We start from the raw sequence: 20,158 nt of genomic DNA, 5'->3' as shown, positions 1-20,158 counted from the left end.
GTATGTAACCAAGGAAAACTACCCACTACTTAAGTAAACTACCTTCTATATAACATGGAAAAGTAAAGAACACAACTACCCATGTGGCGCATAACATGAGTAGTAAACCCACAAAATTTTCTAAATTTCAAAGGGTTAATTACTTTTTTTCCTCATCAACTATAATGCATTGTCACTTTGTGTCTTTACTCCCATGAACTGACAATTCTACTGTCTGACCCTATTAAACTACCATTTTGTGACCAAAACCCCAAATTTCGTCAGTCAAAGACATTAACTCAAACAGTTAACTCGTCACGTGCGCTCTACATGTCATCTTGAAATTTTCTATCCCACATTTTTTCCCATAAACTACAATGCATTGTTACTTTTTTCCCATAAACTACAATGCATTGTCACTTTGCCCTCATCAACTACAACACATTTGCATTTCAAGATGATATGTGGGGCGCACGTGACTGATTAATCATCTGAATTAATGCTTTTGACTGACGAAAGAGGGGTTTTAAGCACAAAATGATAGTTTGATAGGGTCGGACAATGATTGTCAGTTCATGGAGGCAAAGTGAGAATGTGTTGTAATTGACGAGAGAAAAATGTAATTATCCTAATTTCAAAATTGGTGCATTGGTGAAGGAAAAAATGAAAAAGTTTATATGCAATTCATTCCCAGAATCAAAACGGGGCAGAGAGTCCCAGAAAAAAGGTTCATTTGCAAATTAGATGGCTCTAATAAAGAAAGACAAATCCGAATAAAAGGTCAACTAAAAAAGATTAATTTTTTACTCATAAAAGAAAAAAAAAAAAAGATTAATTTTTGATGGTGAGTTTGGGAACTCTATTTGAATAATATTAATTTGAGCCATTTCACCTTTCTAAAATATTCCTTTTAGATCACATCAATTGTCATCCCATCCGACGGCAGAGATGAGATCCAGATCAGATCTGAAGGTAAAAAGTAAACTCCTTTCGGGCGCCACCTCTTTTCAAAACACTTCGGAAAGCTTCCCGGCGCCAAGACTATACCTTACCCCACCAACCAATGGAAACCCTCCACGTAGCACATTCTTTTTGGGACTGCCCTCGCCCTACTTACGTGGGATCTCCCACTTGAACCCCCCGGAATCTTCTCTCCTCAATACGCGGTCGTCTAGGTAACATCCATACGCCGTCGTATCTCTGTTCTCACCGATCCCGGCGTGACACGTAAAGTAAAAGCTCTGTCCCTACTCTCCCTCTCTCGTTGTCTCTAGCTTCCCTTCGAAGTCAATCAGAATTTTGAATTCTGAAAGCCTTTTCTCCGGCGGAATTTCCAAATTCCGGTCTGAGAATTCCGAGTTATCTGACGTAATGAGACCTCAATTTTCCGATTCACCGGTCTTCTGAAATTGAACAACAAACTATGAGCGATCAAGTCACTTAGGTCTCTTGCTGATCTCGCGGAAGCAAAAGATTGCCAATCTGAGCTTCCTTCAGAGTCCGCGAGATTTTCCATTTCGGAATTCGATTTCGGAGTCTCTTATATTCGTTCGGAGCAGAAACGATGTTGTCGAAGGTGGTGTACGAAGGGTGGATGGTCCGCTACGGGCGGAGGAAGATCGGGCGCTCGTTCATCCACATGCGGTATTTTGTGCTCGGGTCTCGCTTGCTCGCCTACTACAAGAAGAAGCCTCAGGACAATCAGGTAAATTTTCTTTTTTCTTTTGCATCCCTTTAAATGTGGTAGGATTTCGAATTACTGTGTGTTTTTGTAGTTTGAGAATTTTGCTTTTGGCAAAAGTAGAAGCATTGGCGCAAAAGAGGCAATAAATTTTGTCTCAGCAAAAAGGGAAAGAAGATTCTTGATTTTCTTTTTGAAGATTTATACTTTTTGAATGATAAATAATATAATGTAATTGACTTCATAGATTGATTTTTTATTTTTATTGATTTTATTATTTTTTAAAGGTTCCGATCAAGACCATGGTGATTGATGGAAACTGTAGAGTGGAGGATCGAGGCTTGAAGACCCACCATGGACACGTGAGTTGTGGTTTATCCCTCTTTCGATTATTGTTTCTGAACTTGAAATGATAAATACACCATCATGATGGACTGTTGGTGTGTTTTCTGAATTTGTAATGTTAGCAAAGTAGGTGGATTTTTGTTTGATTAGTTGGAATTTCTCGTAAATGCATTAGTATGGTTTACTACTAATAATAATAATAAAAAAAAACTTTGTGGTTGATTATTGTTCAGCATAAGATCACGCTGCATGTGCATTATGAGACTTCCTCGTAAAGATTTTATGGTTGTTGTAGTGTTAAGAGTATGTGCATTAAAAGGACTGAGAGTTTTTCTTTTAGCCTGTGTTGGCTAATTTGGAATTATCTGTCAGTTCAATCAGTAAATCATCCTTTTAATTTTGTGTTTAATTGAAACTTTGAGCAAACATCTTCCTAGGACACACTAGAGCTTCAGGGGTTGGGATGCCATTGCCTGTGAATGATCCTAGGATATGAATGCAGAGCAAAATTAAGCATATATTTTTGTAAAATACTGATTTTTTGAAATTAGAACCTTTGAAATTTTATGCTTGATAGTTAACAATTGTTTGGGACAATTTTTTGCTATACTGCTTGCATAACCAGTCTTTCATCAAATGGGGGTCTTTGTCTCTCTCTTTCTCTCTCTGTTTCCCTCCCCTGATACACACCTACACACACACTGGCACCTATCTTACTATAGATCTGATCTATTCTAGCTCTGGCGGTGTGTAGCACGCAGACCTGTAATCTTTCCTCATGATAATGGAGTATCTTGCTGAGTATATATATATATATATTTTTTTGGTGCAGATGGTTTATGTATTGTGTGTATACAACAAGAAAGAGAAGCACCATCGAATCACGGTATGTGCTTTTTCCTTAATGGTAAATGATTATGTCATTGTTCATGTATTTGACTAGACACATCTATGTTCTTTCACTCTGTCAAGTAAGACAGTTTTCTATCTTGATTTATCCTTGTCGGTTGGGTTATCTTTGTTGCTGTAGCTTTGATGCAGGACCAGATCTGAAAAAAATTACCATTCATAGGTACTGTAGAGTACTTTTCACAAGTTAGTAGTATTTTAGCAGTATTACTTGTGCTGGTATAGCTAGGGAGTTTAATAGTATTTTCATCTTTTCATTTATATCTATTTAAGCTGATGTGTATGGTTATGATTAGTCTAAATTAATGATCATGTTAATTTGTTATTAGGGCCTCTTCTAGTTTCTTTTGAAATCCCTAGGGTTTGCTTGATTAAGCACCAAAGAAGTGGGTTTCCTTTGTTTCCCTTTAAGAAACGTGTGCTTCAATGGAAAATCAAAGTAATCTATATCTACTTGCTCCCAGTTGTGTCAAGTATCAAATTATAATTGGACAGCTGCTTGTTTAGCTGCTTTTTCTTGTTTTCTCTCTTTACTTGGACAGTTGATTGTTTAGCTCCATTAGTTATTAGCTTTTCCGACTTTCTTACTCTCTTTTCTCATTTTGGTTAGGCGTCCTTTTGTGTACTTCCTGTGTACTAGGGCTGCGTCCCTCTGCGTTTTTTAATATGTGCAACATTACTTATAAGAAAAAAAGTATCAAATTATAATTCTTTTTCATGGAGGTTATGGGAGTTAGTTAACTTTCTAGTGACTAGTGAAGGACTTAAGGTCTTGGACCAGTTACACTAGGTGTACTTTTAACAAGCAGAGGATTTCTTTTTTCTTGGATAAGTAATGTGATCCATTAAAGAAAAACAACACAGGGGGCATAACGCAACTATATGGTTCAATTAACAAATGATTGTCTGTTGTAATACTATATAGGGTCATGTGCAATTTTAGTTAACTTTTTCTATTGACTACTGAAGGACTTACGGTCTTGGACCAGTTACACTGGGTGTACTTTTAACAAGCAGAGGATTTCTTTTTTCTTGGATAAGTAATGTTATGTGGTGCATTAAAGAAAAACAACACAGGGGCCATAACGCAAGTATATGGTTCAATTAGCAAATGATTGTCTGTTGTAATACCATAGAGGGTCATGTGCAATTTTAATGATAAACTCTGCTCAACAAGCTGATGCCCTAACTAGTTGGTTTCATCTAACTGAATACTACCTTTTTTTCCCATTAAGCCCTATTGAAGTGATATTTTTTCATTCAAATTTTGGCAATCATTTCCCTCCTCACTACTTTAACCTATGTGATCTTTTTTTGCATCCCACGGACCTTTTCACTCTTTAAATTGAATTCAATTATACTTTTGTGCAGTTTATTAGTTTCTTTGTGGCACATGACATGATATCGGTAGTCATTTTCCTTTAATGAGTTTATGCTTCTGTTTAAGTAGTAATTACCTAAGCTTATTATAGAAATGGAATGGGAAGCTTTTGTAAGGGAAATGTTTTTTTTTTTTTTTTTTTTTTTTTTAAATGGTATCTACTTCTATGTGAATTCATGATCCAGTGCACTGTGTTAGTTTTGGTTTGCGTGTGTCAGTTAGTGAATATGACTTGGTACTGATTGAAATGCAAAGATCCTTTCCATCTCGCAACTAAAAACACAAAAAAGAAAATAAAACATTGAGATTCATATATAGTAGATGTACATGGGAATTGTCGTGTTAATAGAACTAATACATCTTATATATAATAGGCTCCTAAAGTATTTGACAAACACTACTGTTCTAGTCCAGCTACACTCATTTATGATGTTCAACTATCAATAATGTTGCATGTGCCTTTTGAATTTGTGGATTTTTGTTATTCTTTTAGCCATTAATGGGGGACTCTCTTTATATACTTCTTGTGTGCTAGGGTTGTGCCTCTTTGTGCTTTTCAATGATATGAATTATTTATCAAAAACATAATGTTGCATGTGGCTTGACATTTCATTAGTCAGTTCCTAGTTGCGTTTGTTCTTCCTTTAAGCAATGATTTCCTAGACTTATCATAGTGGCTGGACTGGAAAGCTTTTGTTTCTCTGTCACGTCTGTGATATATTCTGATTATTTGGGTCTGATGGTTGTCATGGTAATGAAGGAATTGACATGCTTGAAAAGTAAACCTGACATGCAGTGTTGGAATTTTAATGTGAACAGCATGTACATTTTCAATTAGTGAAGCAGTTTAAGTGCTTCTCCACCTTTGCAATTTTCTGTGAAGAGAAAATGTCTGTCAAATGTACTGTAATAGTGGCTTTGTGCGCTTGACCATTGTGCTCAGTTATGCATTATAGTTGCATTTGGTTGGGTAATATTACATGTCCATCTTTTGTTAAGACTAAGTATTCGTATGGGCTGTGTTCTTGTTCCAGATGGCAGCATTCAACATCCAGGAGGCATTAATCTGGAGGGAAAAGATTGAACTTGTTATTGATCAGGTCTGTTATCTTGAGCTGCATTATTTGTGCTTGAAATTCCTCACTTTCTCCTCTCATTCCATTTGCTAATTTAATGTGTTAATCTATGGGTAAGGGTAGGAAGCTAATCCCTGTTCTTGATCTGCTCTTCAATACTATGACTCTTATTACATCTTTTGGGTGAAACTACGAATGTTTCTGGTGAACCATTACATCTTAGTTGTTTTCCAGCTTTTAATGTGTTTATCTATGGAGAATATGGTTCCCGCATGTAAGCATTGATGCATATAGTACTTGTTGCATATTTATGTGTGCAGCATCAGGGATCACAAGTTGCAAATGGGAACAAATATGTCTCTTTTGAATATAAATCTGGGATGGATAATGGAAGGACTGCCTCCTCATCTGACCACGAAAGTCAGTAAGTACTTTCAAATTTTGTTTTCTCATTCTTGTTTTGGTTATAGTATGATGGTACTATTGAAATTCCTGTTATACAAACTTTATGTGCAATATTTACATTTAGTTGCCTTCGTTGCAAGATTATTATTACTCGTTTAGTGGACTTGACAGATATAGTATAGTCTTAGTTCAGTTTTTGCTGCTTGTTTTGGTTATAGTTAAACCACTACGAGTGAAGATGCTCCTATAAATTCGGATATTTGCTAGAAATTAACAAATACCTTTTCCTCTTTTTACCTTTACTGAATCCTTTATATGATTCATCCCTAGTCTGGTCTCAGTAGACTTTTTGTCTTGTTGCTGTGTTCTCAGAGATGCAACTATTCTTCATGTGTAGCTGGCAATGATTTGCGCATGTCATGTCTTTTTGACGGCATTACTGAGAAATTGTTCCATGCTTGTATATTATATGTTGGTATTTAGTTGTGCTTAAGGATCACCAAATGATTTTATGTTGCCAAGTTGAGCTTCTGCTTTTTATAAACAATAATTTCCTAACTTTTGGGCAGGTTCAGTGCACAGGAGGATGAAGATGATGCTCGTCCAAATTTGATGCGGCGAACAACAATTGGAAATGGTCTTCTTTGAATTCCTTGATTTTATTTCCATTAGTTTGATGCATTTTCTACCTGAATCTCATCATTTTCATATAAGTGGCAGGTCTTCCAGAGTCGGTGTTTGACTGGACACGGGAATTAGACTCAGAATTATCAAACCAGAATATCAACAATCAAGCATTTTCCAGAAAGCATTGGCGTCTTCTTCAATGCCAAAATGGTAAGTATTTTCTTACAGCCCCTATTTTTTAGCAGATTAGCTGAGAATGACAATTATTAGAAAAGTTATTCTAGGAATTGGATTTGGTGATATGATTATTGGCAACATTGTAATGGCGTTGGTGAATTATTTATGGCTTATCTTGATGAATGTTGGCAGGACTACGCATTTTTGAAGAACTTTTGGAAGTTGATTACCTTGTATGGAAACTTTTCTTTCTTCTGCTTTATGTAAATGACATAGTTTTACTATGCGTGGGGGTTGTTTTAAACTTATTTGGTCTTCCTTTTGCAGCCAAGGAGCTGTAGTAGAGCAATGAAGGCTGTTGGTGTTGTGGAGGGTACCTGTGAAGAAATATTTGAACTTGTTATGAGCATGGATGGGACACGGTTTGAGTAGGTGTTTTCCTTTTTCAAATAAATCTTTTTACAGATTAACTCTAAAAGCTCATTTTGTAGTGGTCCTTCTTGTGTGCAACAAATATGTACAGTATGTATATATCTGTGTGTTCAGGAAAGTCATGTATGCAAAACTGATTTTCATTTAGGCATATGAAGGACATGGAAATAGAAAAAACATAAAGAAGTTAGTGGTTCCCTCACAAGTAGCAGGAAAGTCGTATAATTTTGTATGAGCTTGGCCTGCAAATTTGTATCTGATTGAACAAAACAGGTGTGGTTGCATATGTTGCAATCCTGAATTATTTTCTAAGGGTAGATCGGGTGAGAGGAAAGTTATGGGCAAAGGGAAAAGCAAAAAAATATGTAAAGGTGGAAGTGCAGCGGCAGCTTGAAAACACTATAGTTGAGATATTCAATGGCAAATTCAGATTTGTTTTTTTTTTATTGATTGGTAAGTTACAAAAATTGATTGTGAGCAGGCTTTATCTTCCATCTCTCTCTCTCTCCTCTCTCTCTATGTGACATACATTTTATTTATCTTCCCGAACTAGTCTTAGCCACCTTTCTTGCATTAGTTGTTTCACCTCTTGTCTTATTAGTTGCCACGGCTGTGCGAAGAACACTAACTTGATTTTGCCACTTTGTACCCATTACTCCCCTTGCGCTAGATGTAGAAGTATAAATTATTTGAGAACTGAAATCTGCATTGTTGGTGTACATGCTTCTGTTTTAATTCTTTGTTCATGGTAAATTGTTGTTACCGTGTACAATAATTGATGAACAATATAGAATCGAAAAGAGAGAGATTAAGAGAGAGAAAATCGACACACAGATTTACGTGGTTTGGCAATTTGCCTACGTCCACAGAGAGGCGGCTGCATTTTTACTCTTAATGATTCAGGTTTACATTATACATACATATAGAAAAACCCTAAACCCTACTTGTATGGACTTATTAAGGAAATCCCCAAAATACTCCGTACCGTACCGCAGGGCGTTGCTCCCGCACCCCCACAACCTAATCGTTCCCCCCCCGCAAACTTAATTACGTCCATGGGCCAAGTAGACGGGAGTGGAGTGAACGTCGCGTTACCAGTTCCAACGTAAATTATAAATCTCCTGCCTTCTGGTACAAGAAAGACTTCCTGTCACATTTATGCTTGAGCGATGTTTCATGGTTCCAACTACATTTGAGAAATGAGTCCTCATCTCTCATTCATGTCACTGGGTATCAATTCATTATGATTAAATTGGGAAGCATAAGAATTAGTGAGCTTGACTAACTAGCATTGCAAGTCCTTATATTTCATTGAGGCATCTATTTGCCTTTAATCTTCTAATATCTTAGTCAGTATGTTATTTTTCTCTCTTTATCTTGTTCAAACACACAGCCTTATTGATTGTGCATATCTTAGTGATTGATAGTCCACTTTTGAAGTCATATAACATACTCTCTTATAATTAACATACTCTCCTATCTGAAACCAAGGAACCATTCATGGTTTTAGCACATCTGACATTACGATTATCAACACCTCTCAACATCTTTGCTTTAGAGACTAGTTCATGATTTATGGCTGCTCCCTCCCTCCCCCCCCCCCCCCCCCCCCCCCCCCACGCAAGTAGCATCTATTGCCCCATCAATGGCTATTGGTAAGTTTTTAGAGCCCAATTACTTTTTTAGTAGTTGTGGTTTAACACAAAATCAAAGAGATCTCTCGATTTCAAAAAGTATCGCAAATGGTACCTGCCTGTGGACATTTGATAAACGCAATTGGTATTTCCGTCCAATAATTTAATGACGTGCCATGTCAAGTCCAACAACAATCTGTCAAGTGCCCCATATGCCTCATTAATAATAATAAAAAAAGATCTAGAGGTGGCTTGAGCCACCCCCTATGGCCATTTAGGGGTGGTTTCAACCACTCGTTAGGGTTTTTTTTTTTTTTTTTTTTTTTTTTTTTTTTTTTTTTTTTTAAATAACATTAATGAAGCATATGGGACACGTGCCAGTTACTGACTGGTTTTGGCATGGCACACCGTTAAAATTTTGGACAGAAGTACCAATTCCGTTTATCAAATGTCTACGGGTACCATTTGCAATACTTTTTAAAACCGAGAGTTCTATTTGATTTGGTGTTAAACCACAAGTTTGTGGAAAGGATTTAGCCCAAGTTTTTAAACCTTAGCGATTAAGAACAACTGAATTAGCATAGACGTGATGTCTTTCCTATAGAAAGTAACTGTGGAAACCATTTTTTAGGGCTTGTTTTGGAGGCGTCAAAGCTCTTTACAGATTGGGTGCAAGCTCTATGGTGTTCGTTTACTTTCCATGTATATGGTTGCATCCCTTTTGGTGTTCTTTAGTAAATTGTTCAGTTATCAGAAAAGAGAAAGGGAAAAAAAAAAAGTGACAATGTGAAGGGGAAGAGCCTTCAATAGGTCCGGCTTGTCTAGCTACTCAATACTCATCCGTTTATGGCTCATTTATGTTGTTCAAGTTTTCTGGGTCTAGAAAACTTTTATTGCATATTATCGTAGTTTCTCCCTCGACTTCGTTTTTCAATTTCAGAGGTAGCTGCAGGCCCACTTCTATGTGTTGTATCTGTTCATTCATTTGTAGAAATTTTGGGCTGTGCTTGCACCCCGTGTGTTTTCCTTTGGATCATATACTGCTCTGTGAATCTAGATGGCAGCTTAATTTATAGGATTAGCTGGCAGATTGCTCATAGTGTATGGTATCTATATTAGTTCACAGCCTGCTACTCGGAGGTAATATAAAATAGTAAACACTTCTATATTGTTTCAACTTAAAATCTTATTACACGTGGACTTGCATTTTGTTGCAGTTTAGCCTCCACTTACAGTTTATGTACTTCTAAAGTATGTGTTGCCTTATTTTGTTATGTGCTGTGCAGGTGGGATTGCAGTTTCCAGTATGGTAGCTTAGTCGAGGAGGTGGATGGACATACAGCATTACTTTATCACAGGCTCCAGCTTGACTGGTTCCCGATGTAATTCTTCCTCCTAGTGGATATATGTCTGTATTTGTGGTCTACATTTTAGTCCAACAATTATTTTAATACTTTTCTGAACAAAAATTATTAAAACATGGTGCTTCTGTGCAAACCCCAATTAGTTGTACCCCCTCTAGTCTCATTTTTGCTTTAAATGTTGCAACAACGGATCGTGATATGAAGATCTGCATGTATTCTTTTTTGATAAGTAATAACCAGTTTTATTAAAAGTGTAAGGCGCCCCAAGGTACACAGGAAGTGTACAAAAGGATGTATTTTAGTATCTACAAATTGTTTTGGCTGTGTTATGAATTGTTTTTACCGTCAAAATGACATTGTCTGCGTTTGGTAGTGTTTTGTGGGGATATACCGAACTAATATGCATTGTTATAGTCCTGAGTGGTTTGCTTGATGTGTTATTTCAAAATTTTTATTATATATTTATCTTTTAGACTGTAAAATGGAATACAACCTCGTAGAAAAGTAATTTCTTTCTTAATGGTGGTTCTTTTGAGTTTAATAACTTGCATGTTACTAACTTTTGTTAAAGTTGGAGATAGAATCACTGGTTTTTAGTGGTTGCTATATAATAGTATTCTTTTGGAGGATTTTCCTTAGGAGAGGAGAGAGAAAGGGGGGGGGGGGGGGGAGGGGGTTGTTGCCGGAATGTTCTTGATTAATATTTGCCATGGAGCTCCTTGTTTATTCTTTGATTTGTTGTTCAGCAAAACAAGGTGTTTTTGCACATCTAGGGCTTTGATATAATGGTTATGTTGGCAACTTTGTGCAATGAATACCTCCATGGGTGGGGATACATTGACATTCAGACTGCTATATGCACGTACATGCCAAAAATTTCATGATTGATGCATATAGTTCATGTCTGAACAGTCGAGTCCCTTGTCTCTTATTTGATATGTTGTTAAGCCAGCGAGGTGCTTCTATGCATCTAGTCATTTGGCATGATGGTTATGTTGGAGACTTTGTGCAATGAATGCTTCCACTAGCAAGGAAACGTTGCCATTCAGATCACTACATGCAGATGCATGCCCAACTGGAGAGGAGAAAGTTGCTCACTGGATTTTTAGCAGTTGAGAAAAAAATGGAACCTGTTTTAACATGGATTAGCTTGTTCCTGTCCTACAAAGAAAGAGAACACGTATTTTACCTCAACGTATTAAACTTTATATAAGAATTCCACACAGTACCTGGAAATTTTGTTGTGATTCTCTCTTAAAGTTTTTCCAAGTCCATTTTTTTTCTACTTTTGCTAGTGGTCAGATTTTGATTGGAGGTGCCTTTTTGGCATCTCATGGAACCATTTCTTTATTAGACTGTTGTTTAGGAACATGATTTTCTCTTTAGGTTGAATATTTGGATTAATTGGAGTGTTTTGGGTGTTCTATCCATGACTACTTTAAATATGTTTTTTCGTCTTGCATATTTCCCTAGAGGGGTGTTCTTTCTACTCTATCTTCATAATAATTAACCAAGTAATATAGTCGACCTTTTGTCGTAACTATTTGTCTTTCCTCAAGGAAAAAGTGGTCTCTCTCTTTCTCTCTCTCTTAATGCCATATTGCACAAGAATTTTTTTAGGGGTTCAAATTTTAGTCGTTCAGTTGTCAGGAAGAAAGCTCCCTTCTTTCTTTCTAGAGTCATATGCATAGTTTTTTAATTTTGTCTATACTCACTTATCCTTGCTGTTGCAGGTTTGTGTGGCCCCGTGATCTTTGTTATGTGCGATATTGGCGCCGAAATGATGATGGAAGTTATGGTAAGTATTCTGCTTGTTCTCTCCTGTTTGGACAGGTCGGTTAGCTTTTCTCTTGCTAGGAATTTCCATGTTTTCTTTCTTGTTATTGTGCAGTGGTCTTATTTCGTTCTAGGGAGCATGAGAACTGTGGTCCACAGCCTGGGTATGTACGGGCACATATTGAGAGTAAGTTTTATTTTTCTTCTTTGATTTATGCTGGTGCGTGATTTCTGGGAATTCAAGAGATGAAAATATTTTGTTTATTTATTATCTTGAGCCGTGTACAACATGTTGTATTTTGAATTTTTAAGGTGGAGGATACAACATTTCCCCTCTAAAACCTCGAAATGGGAGGCCCAGGGCACAGGTACAGCATCTTATGCAGATTGATCTGAAGGGATGGGGCGTAGGTTATGTATCATCTTTTCAGCAACATTGTCTACTACAAATGTTAAATAGTGTTGCTGGTGAGTTCCTTTTTGTATTTTACTTTTAAGATTTGGAATGTTATTGCATATTGGTAGCATTTTTATGGTTTGATGTCAACATGTTGGGTCATGATTTAATGTTTATACACAACTACCTTTGGGGGGTGGTTGGAAAAGGACTTTGTAATTGTAGGATTGGGATTTGGGTGATCATTTTGGATTCCAACTTTTCTTTGTTCCTATACAACTTCCCAGCATCTAAATTGTTAAATTACCACTGTGATTTGACGGAGTCAAGGTTCGATCTCAGGACATTTGGCTCTGATACCATGGTAAATTACTACTTGTCCTAAAAGCTTAAGGTTATAGTAAGAGGTAAATTTAATCACTTAATCATTACTTTAACATAAATTATTAGAGTTTGTGTCGTAAGAGAGATTTAGGAAAATTTTCCGAATGTTATTTCTAGTGGGTTATGATAAGATGGACTAGGGTTTGAATAGTTTGAAGTTTGATGGTGTTAGAGAAATATGAAAAGAATCTATGATAAGGAAGGGCTGGTTTCTATGTCTGTCTTCATTCCATTCTTTCCACCTATATAGGAGGAGCATACATTTACAATATAACAATATGACAAAATATTCTGGAAAGAGACATCTGGTAGGGAGTACCAAGTGATTCTTCTAGAAGAGTATATCAATCTCTCTCTATTAGTCGATTACTCCCCCTCAAGCTGGAGCATATATGTAATATATGCTTTTAGGGTTTAGCTTGGAAGAAACAAACAAACGAAAAACAAAACTCTAATACTTTTCCTCACGTCGGAACAACTTGGAGCATACAGACACAAAGACAAACTTTATAAAAAAAACATTAACAAGAAACAAAAATGCCAACACCGATTCAAAATTTGCCAAAAGCTATAATGCTGGTCAAAACTTCGCCGGGAAACAGCAATGCACAGTCGGATCTCGCTAGAAACACCAAGGACTGGTCGGAGCTTGCCAGAAAACAAAAAGAGCCGGTTGGATCTCGTCGGGAAACATGAAGATTGGTCAGATTTCGCTAGAAAACATCAAGGCCGGTTGGATCCTGTTGGAAAACACTGAAGGCGGTTAACTCTTGCCGCGAACACCAAAGGCGGTTTAACGTTTTATTTTTTAATTATTAAAAAAAAAAAAAAAAAAACTTATTTTTAAATAAATGGGCTAGTCGGGTCACTTGTGGGTCCAGCGGATTGACCCGTTTATACCAAACCTTAACACTCTAATTTCATGTCAGGTTTGCGGGTTGTGTAAAAAATGCCAGCCCTAATTGCCCCCACCCCAAAAAAAGGAAAAAAAAAAAAAAAACAAGTTAGTTCAATTGAACTGGACTAAAACTTAAGGATATTGAATGAAAGGATTAATTCTTTCATATATTCTATACAAATAAATTTCGGTATCCTTTCTTTGGATAGATAAAATTGATTTATGCTCCATAGATTTGATGATTAGACTTTTGAGTACCTGGTAAGACCAAATATGATTGATATTCCGAGGTTGGATTTTATTACAAAGTTTTGTGTGGTTTGGGATAATGCTGCTTTTGGTGGAATAGCATATAGAAAGGTGTTTTTTCTGCCAATATCTCTTAGTTTTAACTTTGAACCACTTCCTGGATCATACTTTTTCCAGGAACTTGGTGAAAAATGGAAAGAAATACCTGGTTAGGAATAATGGGAATCTGTTTATAGTTCACAGTGAAATTTTCCTATATGTTAATCATTATTTGGTATCTATTTGGAAAACGCCAAAGTTGTTGGTAGAGTTGATGGCTTCATGGGGTGTGGAGGGTGTAATATAGCTTGGGTAGCACTTGTTTGATGTGGAGCACTTGGAGGTAGAGGAATAGCATGGTCCTGGACGGTGTAAGGCTTTCTTTTAGGAAGCTCAAGATGGCTTTCTTGAGTTTCAGTTTTATCATCAGCAAACTGTGGCCCTTTGATTTGATTAATACTTTGAATTGTTAGGCACTGTTTCCATTTAACCTTTTTTTTTGTTCTTTGTCTTTTTCCATTTTCATCTTTTTGGGTGCTCTCTGTCTCTCTCTCATTTAGTTTTAAAAGAGAAAAGGGGAAGGGGTGTAACTAGGACTTTGTTTCAGTTTGAGTGCACACATTGGCAGACTGCTATGACTTTCCCTGTTGCTGATCCTCTTTTTAAATCTTGTTCATCGCAGGACTTCGTGAATGGTTTGCCCAAACAGATGAGAGGAATGCTCCTCCAAGAATCCCAGTAATGGTTAATATGACCTCAGCTTCCGTCTCCTCAGAGAAGGGTGAGAAGCTGCATGCATCTCTTCATCCTAGCGCACATACCGATCAAATTAATGCTGCAAACAGAAATTCAGTGATGATGGAAGAATACTCTGATGAGGATGAGGAATTTCAAATACCTGAGGCTGAACAAGAGGTTTGATATCCACCAGTGCCTTATATTTTCTGTGTTCTCTCTCTGAAGTCTGAACTTTAGTTTTTCACATTGTTCAGGCAGACTCATCTGGCCTTGAGAGTGATATCAAGAGAACAGGTAAGTGATCACTAGTTCTTTTTTCAGTATATGGGTCTAAGTGGAAGATCTGATCACAATATTTTGATGAAGTGAAGCCTTGGAAGAAGAACCAGTTGACCAAATTGATTTATCCTGTTTTTCGGGCAACCTCCGACGTAATGACCGTGATAATGCACGTGACTGCTGGAAAATTTCAGAAGGGAACAACTTTAGAGTCCGGAGCAAGCATTTTTGTTTTGATAAAACAAAGGTTTCCTAATCTTTTGACCTTTTGGTTCTTTGTGAATTGACATCTAAGAGCTTGTTAGGTTTGCTCTAATTTCATTGTTGTCCATATGTGTTTGAAGATATCTGCAGGGAAACATCTAATGGATCTCGTTGCTGTTGATTGGTTCAAGGATACCAAAAGAATGGACCATGTTGCTAGGCGTCAAGGATGTGCAGCACAAGTAAGTATTAGAAGTTAGTATTTTTGCTTGTATACTTTTCTGCAGTGGGCGTGTAGTACCTTGTTTGAAAGTGGTATTGTTTAGTGTCATTGTACATATGTCAAGAGGTCACTTGCTTTGTTCCCATGCATTCCAATGTTTACCTACTTCTCTTCTCCAAGATGATTCTTGAATTTATTTGATTATGACTCAGAACAATAGTGCAATGATCTGAGTGGAGGTTTTATTGCCTGTACTATTTCTAAAAGGTAATCGGCATGCTACTGTAGTGGTTATTGCAATATCATGTAAATTCAAAAATGTATTAATACATAACTTGTGTGGATTACTTATTTTATTGTAGTTCCACCTGGATGTTGCTCCTCTTAGGAATCTTGTATGTTACTCTTGAGCTTTGTTAAATTAAACCATCAATTTACCAAGATGAATGGGTCAGTTTACTATTATTCAGAAATATCTGTTTAAATGATCGTGAACATTTGATTTGAAATTTAACTTACAAATTATTTGCTGTTAATTTCTCAATACAGTATTGATGACCCTTTTTTATGAGCATATTGATTTTTTTTATAAGTAATAAGCCAATCTCACTAAAGGCACATGGGGCTCTTAAGTACACCGGAAGTATACAAAAGGAACCGCCTAACTAGCAGAGGCAATTTTATGAGCATATTGATGACCATTTTTTAAATTGTTTTCATAGGTTGCCTTGGAAAAGGGGCTTTTCTCTGTGGTCATAAATTTGCAAGTAAGTTGATTCATCAGCTGGTTTTGACTTTTAAACTTAAAATGTATGAGGAGTTTGGAGTGGAAATAATGCTTTAATCTTACAGGTACCTGGGTCAACACACTACAGTATGGTATTTTATTTTGTGACAAAAGAGTTAGTACCTGGATCCCTTTTACAAAGATTTGTTGATGGTGACGATGAATTCCGCAATAGTAGGCTGAAGCTCATCCCATCAGTTCCCAAGGTATTTGTTTCATTTTCGGTTCACCATTGCTGCACAATTAATTATATTCATTGAAGTCTTTTGTTCACCTTTTAGAAGATTCCTGTCACTGCCAACATCGTGCATGCACTCAATTAAATTTATGCCTGTGTGACAGGCAGGTTTATATATGTATACCGTGTAGATAAAAATGGAATAATGTGGGTGAAACTTTTTACATATTCATTTGGATAATGCTAGGATGTTTGACAGAGTTTATGATAGTTGAAGTTAAAAACATTTTTTTGAGATCACTTTTTGACTGGGCAAAGGCAGTTAAGGGATTCACTTCCTTGTCTTTATTGGATCTCTTTGGCTTTAGTAATTTTTAGATTTTAATGTCTTTTTTTTTTTTTTTTTTTTTTTTCAATAAATTTGTGTAGCTTGTATGCTTCCTGTGGACTAGGACTGTTCCCTATTTTTTTTCAATAGAGTTTTGTTTTGTATCCATAAAAAAAGGTACAATTAAAAATTTATTGGCTGACAACGCTTGTCACCAAGGATTTATGACATTTGTATTGGAGCAGGTTCATGCTTAAAGGAGATTTCACTGAAACGTTATATTTATAGCAATAAATTTTCATTATATTTTGTTTGCATGTATCCATGCATAGACAAACACCCCCCCCCCCCCCAAAAAAAAAAAAAACCCAAAAACATATCTAGGTTCTGGCCCCAAACTCAACTTCTAGTCTGGGGGCCAAGTTCAACCCAACCATGATGATTGTCTTTGAGCAAAAGCCAGCTCAACCTACAAATGCCCTTCCTCCCATGTGTTACCTCTATGGGGATCACTTCTTGTTGGCCATAGTTGTATAAGCCCTTTTTGCCAGCATTCTTTAGGTTTTGTCAAGTTAGGTATTATTATTTTCTGAAGTAAAATAACTGATTCTGTTATATAACTACTTCAGTTTTCTTAAATGCTCAATTGTTTAGCATGACGGATTTAGATAACTAATCACATGGTGCAACTTGCATTGCATTCAAAATGCCATGCTTGCTAAAATGGGAGTGAATGTGCTTTTATCACCTTGAGTTGGTCATGGTTGAATCTGACTGGGCAAGCATATATTGAAATCCTACTCATCCATTTTCTCCTCTTAAACATGGCCCAGGGCCAGCGCAAACAATTAGATCATTGAAGTTGGTAGGCATTTGTTTTTCTGCATGCTTTAAGTCGTCCTATACCACCTGTTATAATCAGTTCGATGCCTTATTATTGTTGCCCCTGTACCGTGCATATGCACACCGTAGGACACTATTCAGTGAGAACAATTTTGTTTCACTTTGCAGGGATCACCTTATTTCCCCCTTAACTCGTGCAATTTAAAAGGTTAAATATCACATATATGAAAATACTCCTTACTAGGGTTCTTGTGCCTGTTTTCTGCTTCTTTCCATTTTCTTCATTGTTGACTATATTTCAAGCCAAGACAATTAATATAGCAAACTATATGCTATATATCATGCATCCTTTATGGATTTCAATATTGAATCATGCAGGGCTCATGGATTGTGCGTCAGAGTGTTGGGAGCACCCCTTGTTTATTGGGGAAAGCTGTTGATTGTAATTATATCCGTGATCCTAAGTACTTGGAAGTAAAGATTCTTCAATCTCTCTAGTACATTTTTTTATTTTTTATTTTTATAAATTTTCCTTTTCGGCAAGATTTTTAATAAATGATGTTAGAGTGGAGCTAGTTTGACGCCATTATTTATGTTTATATGGTCTTACATTATTCATCTTCTGCAGATTGATGTGGACATTGGTTCTTCAACTGTTGCCAATGGAGTTTTGGGGCTTGTAGTTGGTGTAATCACAACATTGGTGGTAGACATGGCTTTCCTTGTACAGGTACGTTTTTTTTTTAATTGCGATATCTTCTCAACTTCAATTTGGCCTGAGGAGACTGCCGGCTGAAGTCATATATATATATAGTAACATTTCACTCATTTGAGCAAGCAATGAATTTTAATTAAGCGCAACCACTCTTATTGGAGCCTCATAGTCCTACTCATGGCCACTCAAGTTAAATGGGCATTCATCTAGCTCCCCACATGTAGTAAACCACTTTTAACCTGGGTTTTATTTCTTCTTTATAGAGTAATAATTTCAATTACTTCAAATCGTGTGTTTCTATTACCCAACAAATGACACATTAGTATTCAGAGGGAATATACTTTTAATTCTTTTGGATGAAAAATGCTCACTTAAAATGTTATGAATTTTAAATTCTTTTTTTGACATCAACTCCAAACATAATAATTGTTTCAAAAGAAACTAGGTGACTTCTGATTTAAGGGATTTAATTGTGCAGGAGCAAGTATATTGGGATTTGTTTACAATTTCTACTATTTTCTTAATGATCTCTTGCTGTGAAGTGGTTTAGATGATTGTTTTTTAATGGACAGGCAAATAGTACTGATGAATTGCCGGAGCGGCTGATTGGTGCTGTCCGCGTTTCTCATATAGAGCTTTCATCTGCTATAGTCCCCAAGCTGGAACAAGATCCATCATGACTGACTGAGCTGTTTGACCTCGATCTGCTGAGTTACTCTAAAATCATTTGTTTCAATATGCATGTATTCTATTCCATTTCCCATTATGCCATTTTAAATGGTACCGGAAAGCATGTTATCATTGCTTTCCAATTAGATTTTTTTTGTATAAAATAGTGAAAGAGAAGTGTTTTTTTTTTTTTTTGGGGGTCCACCTACACTCTAAAATAAGCTTACAGGAAGGGTACTTACATTGGTTTGTTAATATTTCTCTCATTGAGCAATAGTTTCTTTTCTTTTCTTTTCTTTTCCTTACCTAATCCGTGAGAAATGTTCGTGATATGTAAATTCATCCGAGTTTAAGTTGCCGTAATTTTAGTGTTTATACGAAAACACCTCTTTATTTATAACATTAATTAATAGATAACACAACTAACTGCGCGCAAACTAAATCAATAAACACCAAGTTTTTAACATCACGTATGAAGCAAACTAATTCAATTAACCATGAATGAAATTTTCACTCACGTTTGTTTTTAAGACAGTAATCAACTAAGAGCCAGTTTCACCTGCGATTTTGTTGGCTAAAAAATGCACTCATTTTTCAACAAAAACAAAAAACCTTGCTCAGTCTCGTTATATTAATTGAAAGCCCAAAAATAAATATACGAACTTATAATCTCCCTCACTCAAAAGGGGGAATGAGTCCATGATTTGTCTGCCTGCAAACCAATGATATTGCTGGCTTGCAAACTTAACTGCATGCTAAGAATTTGCTCGGTATTTTTTTTTGGAAAAAGACATAATCTTCATTAGATAATAATTCAAGAGCCAAAGCTCTACAAAGATAGAGCCAACTGCTCTAAAAAAACAATATGAGAAACACAATAAGGTGTCTCCTCAATCCACACTCTATCAATAGATGACCTTGAAGCTTCTCTTGCAAGCAAGAGTATGTGCTGCCATGTTTACCTCTCTCTTCACATGACCTATGTCCCATCTCCTCCTTGTCCGTAGTAGCAAATGAATATCTTCTATAACCTGTCCATAGCTACTGCCATTTGGATTTGTCTCCTTGATAGCTTTCACTACATTCAAGGAATCTCCTTCCAACAAAATATCGTATACACCCAAGTCTCGACATAGCTCCAAGTATGAAGTGTAATATCATACTTGATACTTGATACTTGATACTTGACACTTATTATGTTAACAATTAAATAATTAAATTTTGTTGTGTAAATTTTTGAAAAATGCATGAAATACTACAGCACAGCTTTTATTATAAAATTATGTGATCATCCATAATTAATGAAATAATTAAAAAAAAAATGATGAATCAATTTTTTTACCTATGCCACTCATATGAACAATTACTATTTGGAAATATTCCCATAAAGATCCTCAAGCAACAGCTCATTCACGAGTCAAAGCTAATACCAGGTTAACAA

General features: G+C 36.2%; 1 protein-coding gene across 1 annotated transcript; it reads left to right on the top strand.

Annotated features, from left to right (window-relative positions):
* The first annotated feature begins 1,105 nt into the window (after nucleotides 1–1,105).
* On the top strand, nucleotides 1,106–19,075 carry EDR2 (ENHANCED DISEASE RESISTANCE 2). The gene is made up of 22 exons (XM_059586622.2): nucleotides 1,106–1,684; nucleotides 1,948–2,022; nucleotides 2,838–2,891; nucleotides 5,330–5,395; nucleotides 5,692–5,795; nucleotides 6,346–6,413; nucleotides 6,497–6,613; nucleotides 6,773–6,813; nucleotides 6,908–7,008; nucleotides 9,933–10,028; nucleotides 11,744–11,808; nucleotides 11,902–11,973; nucleotides 12,099–12,254; nucleotides 14,436–14,668; nucleotides 14,746–14,785; nucleotides 14,863–15,017; nucleotides 15,115–15,216; nucleotides 15,920–15,964; nucleotides 16,050–16,190; nucleotides 17,712–17,807; nucleotides 17,962–18,063; nucleotides 18,621–19,075. Exons 1-22 carry the CDS (start codon nucleotides 1,544–1,546, stop codon nucleotides 18,726–18,728), a joined length of 2,178 nt encoding a protein of 725 aa, XP_059442605.1. The 5' UTR covers nucleotides 1,106–1,543; the 3' UTR covers nucleotides 18,729–19,075.
* Nucleotides 19,076–20,158: the final 1,083 nt, after the last annotated feature.

Source organism: Corylus avellana, chromosome 3 (assembly GCF_965113065.1).
Source record: "Corylus avellana chromosome 3, dhCorAvel1.hap1.2, whole genome shotgun sequence".
NCBI classification, from domain to species: Eukaryota; Viridiplantae; Streptophyta; class Magnoliopsida; order Fagales; family Betulaceae; genus Corylus; species Corylus avellana.
This window is presented reverse-complemented; position numbering and strand designations above follow the sequence as displayed.

Excerpts from the sequence above, each read along its gene's own strand:
- EDR2 (XM_059586622.2), top strand. The coding sequence starts at position 1,544 with ATGTTGTCGAAGGTGGTGTACGAAGGGTGGATGGTCCGCTACGGGCGG. Across the intron at positions 1,685-1,947 it reads AGAAGCCTCAGGACAATCAG|GTTCCGATCAAGACCATGGT; the intron begins GTAAATTTTCTT and ends TATTTTTTAAAG. Across the intron at positions 6,414-6,496 it reads GCGAACAACAATTGGAAATG|GTCTTCCAGAGTCGGTGTTT; the intron begins GTCTTCTTTGAA and ends TATAAGTGGCAG.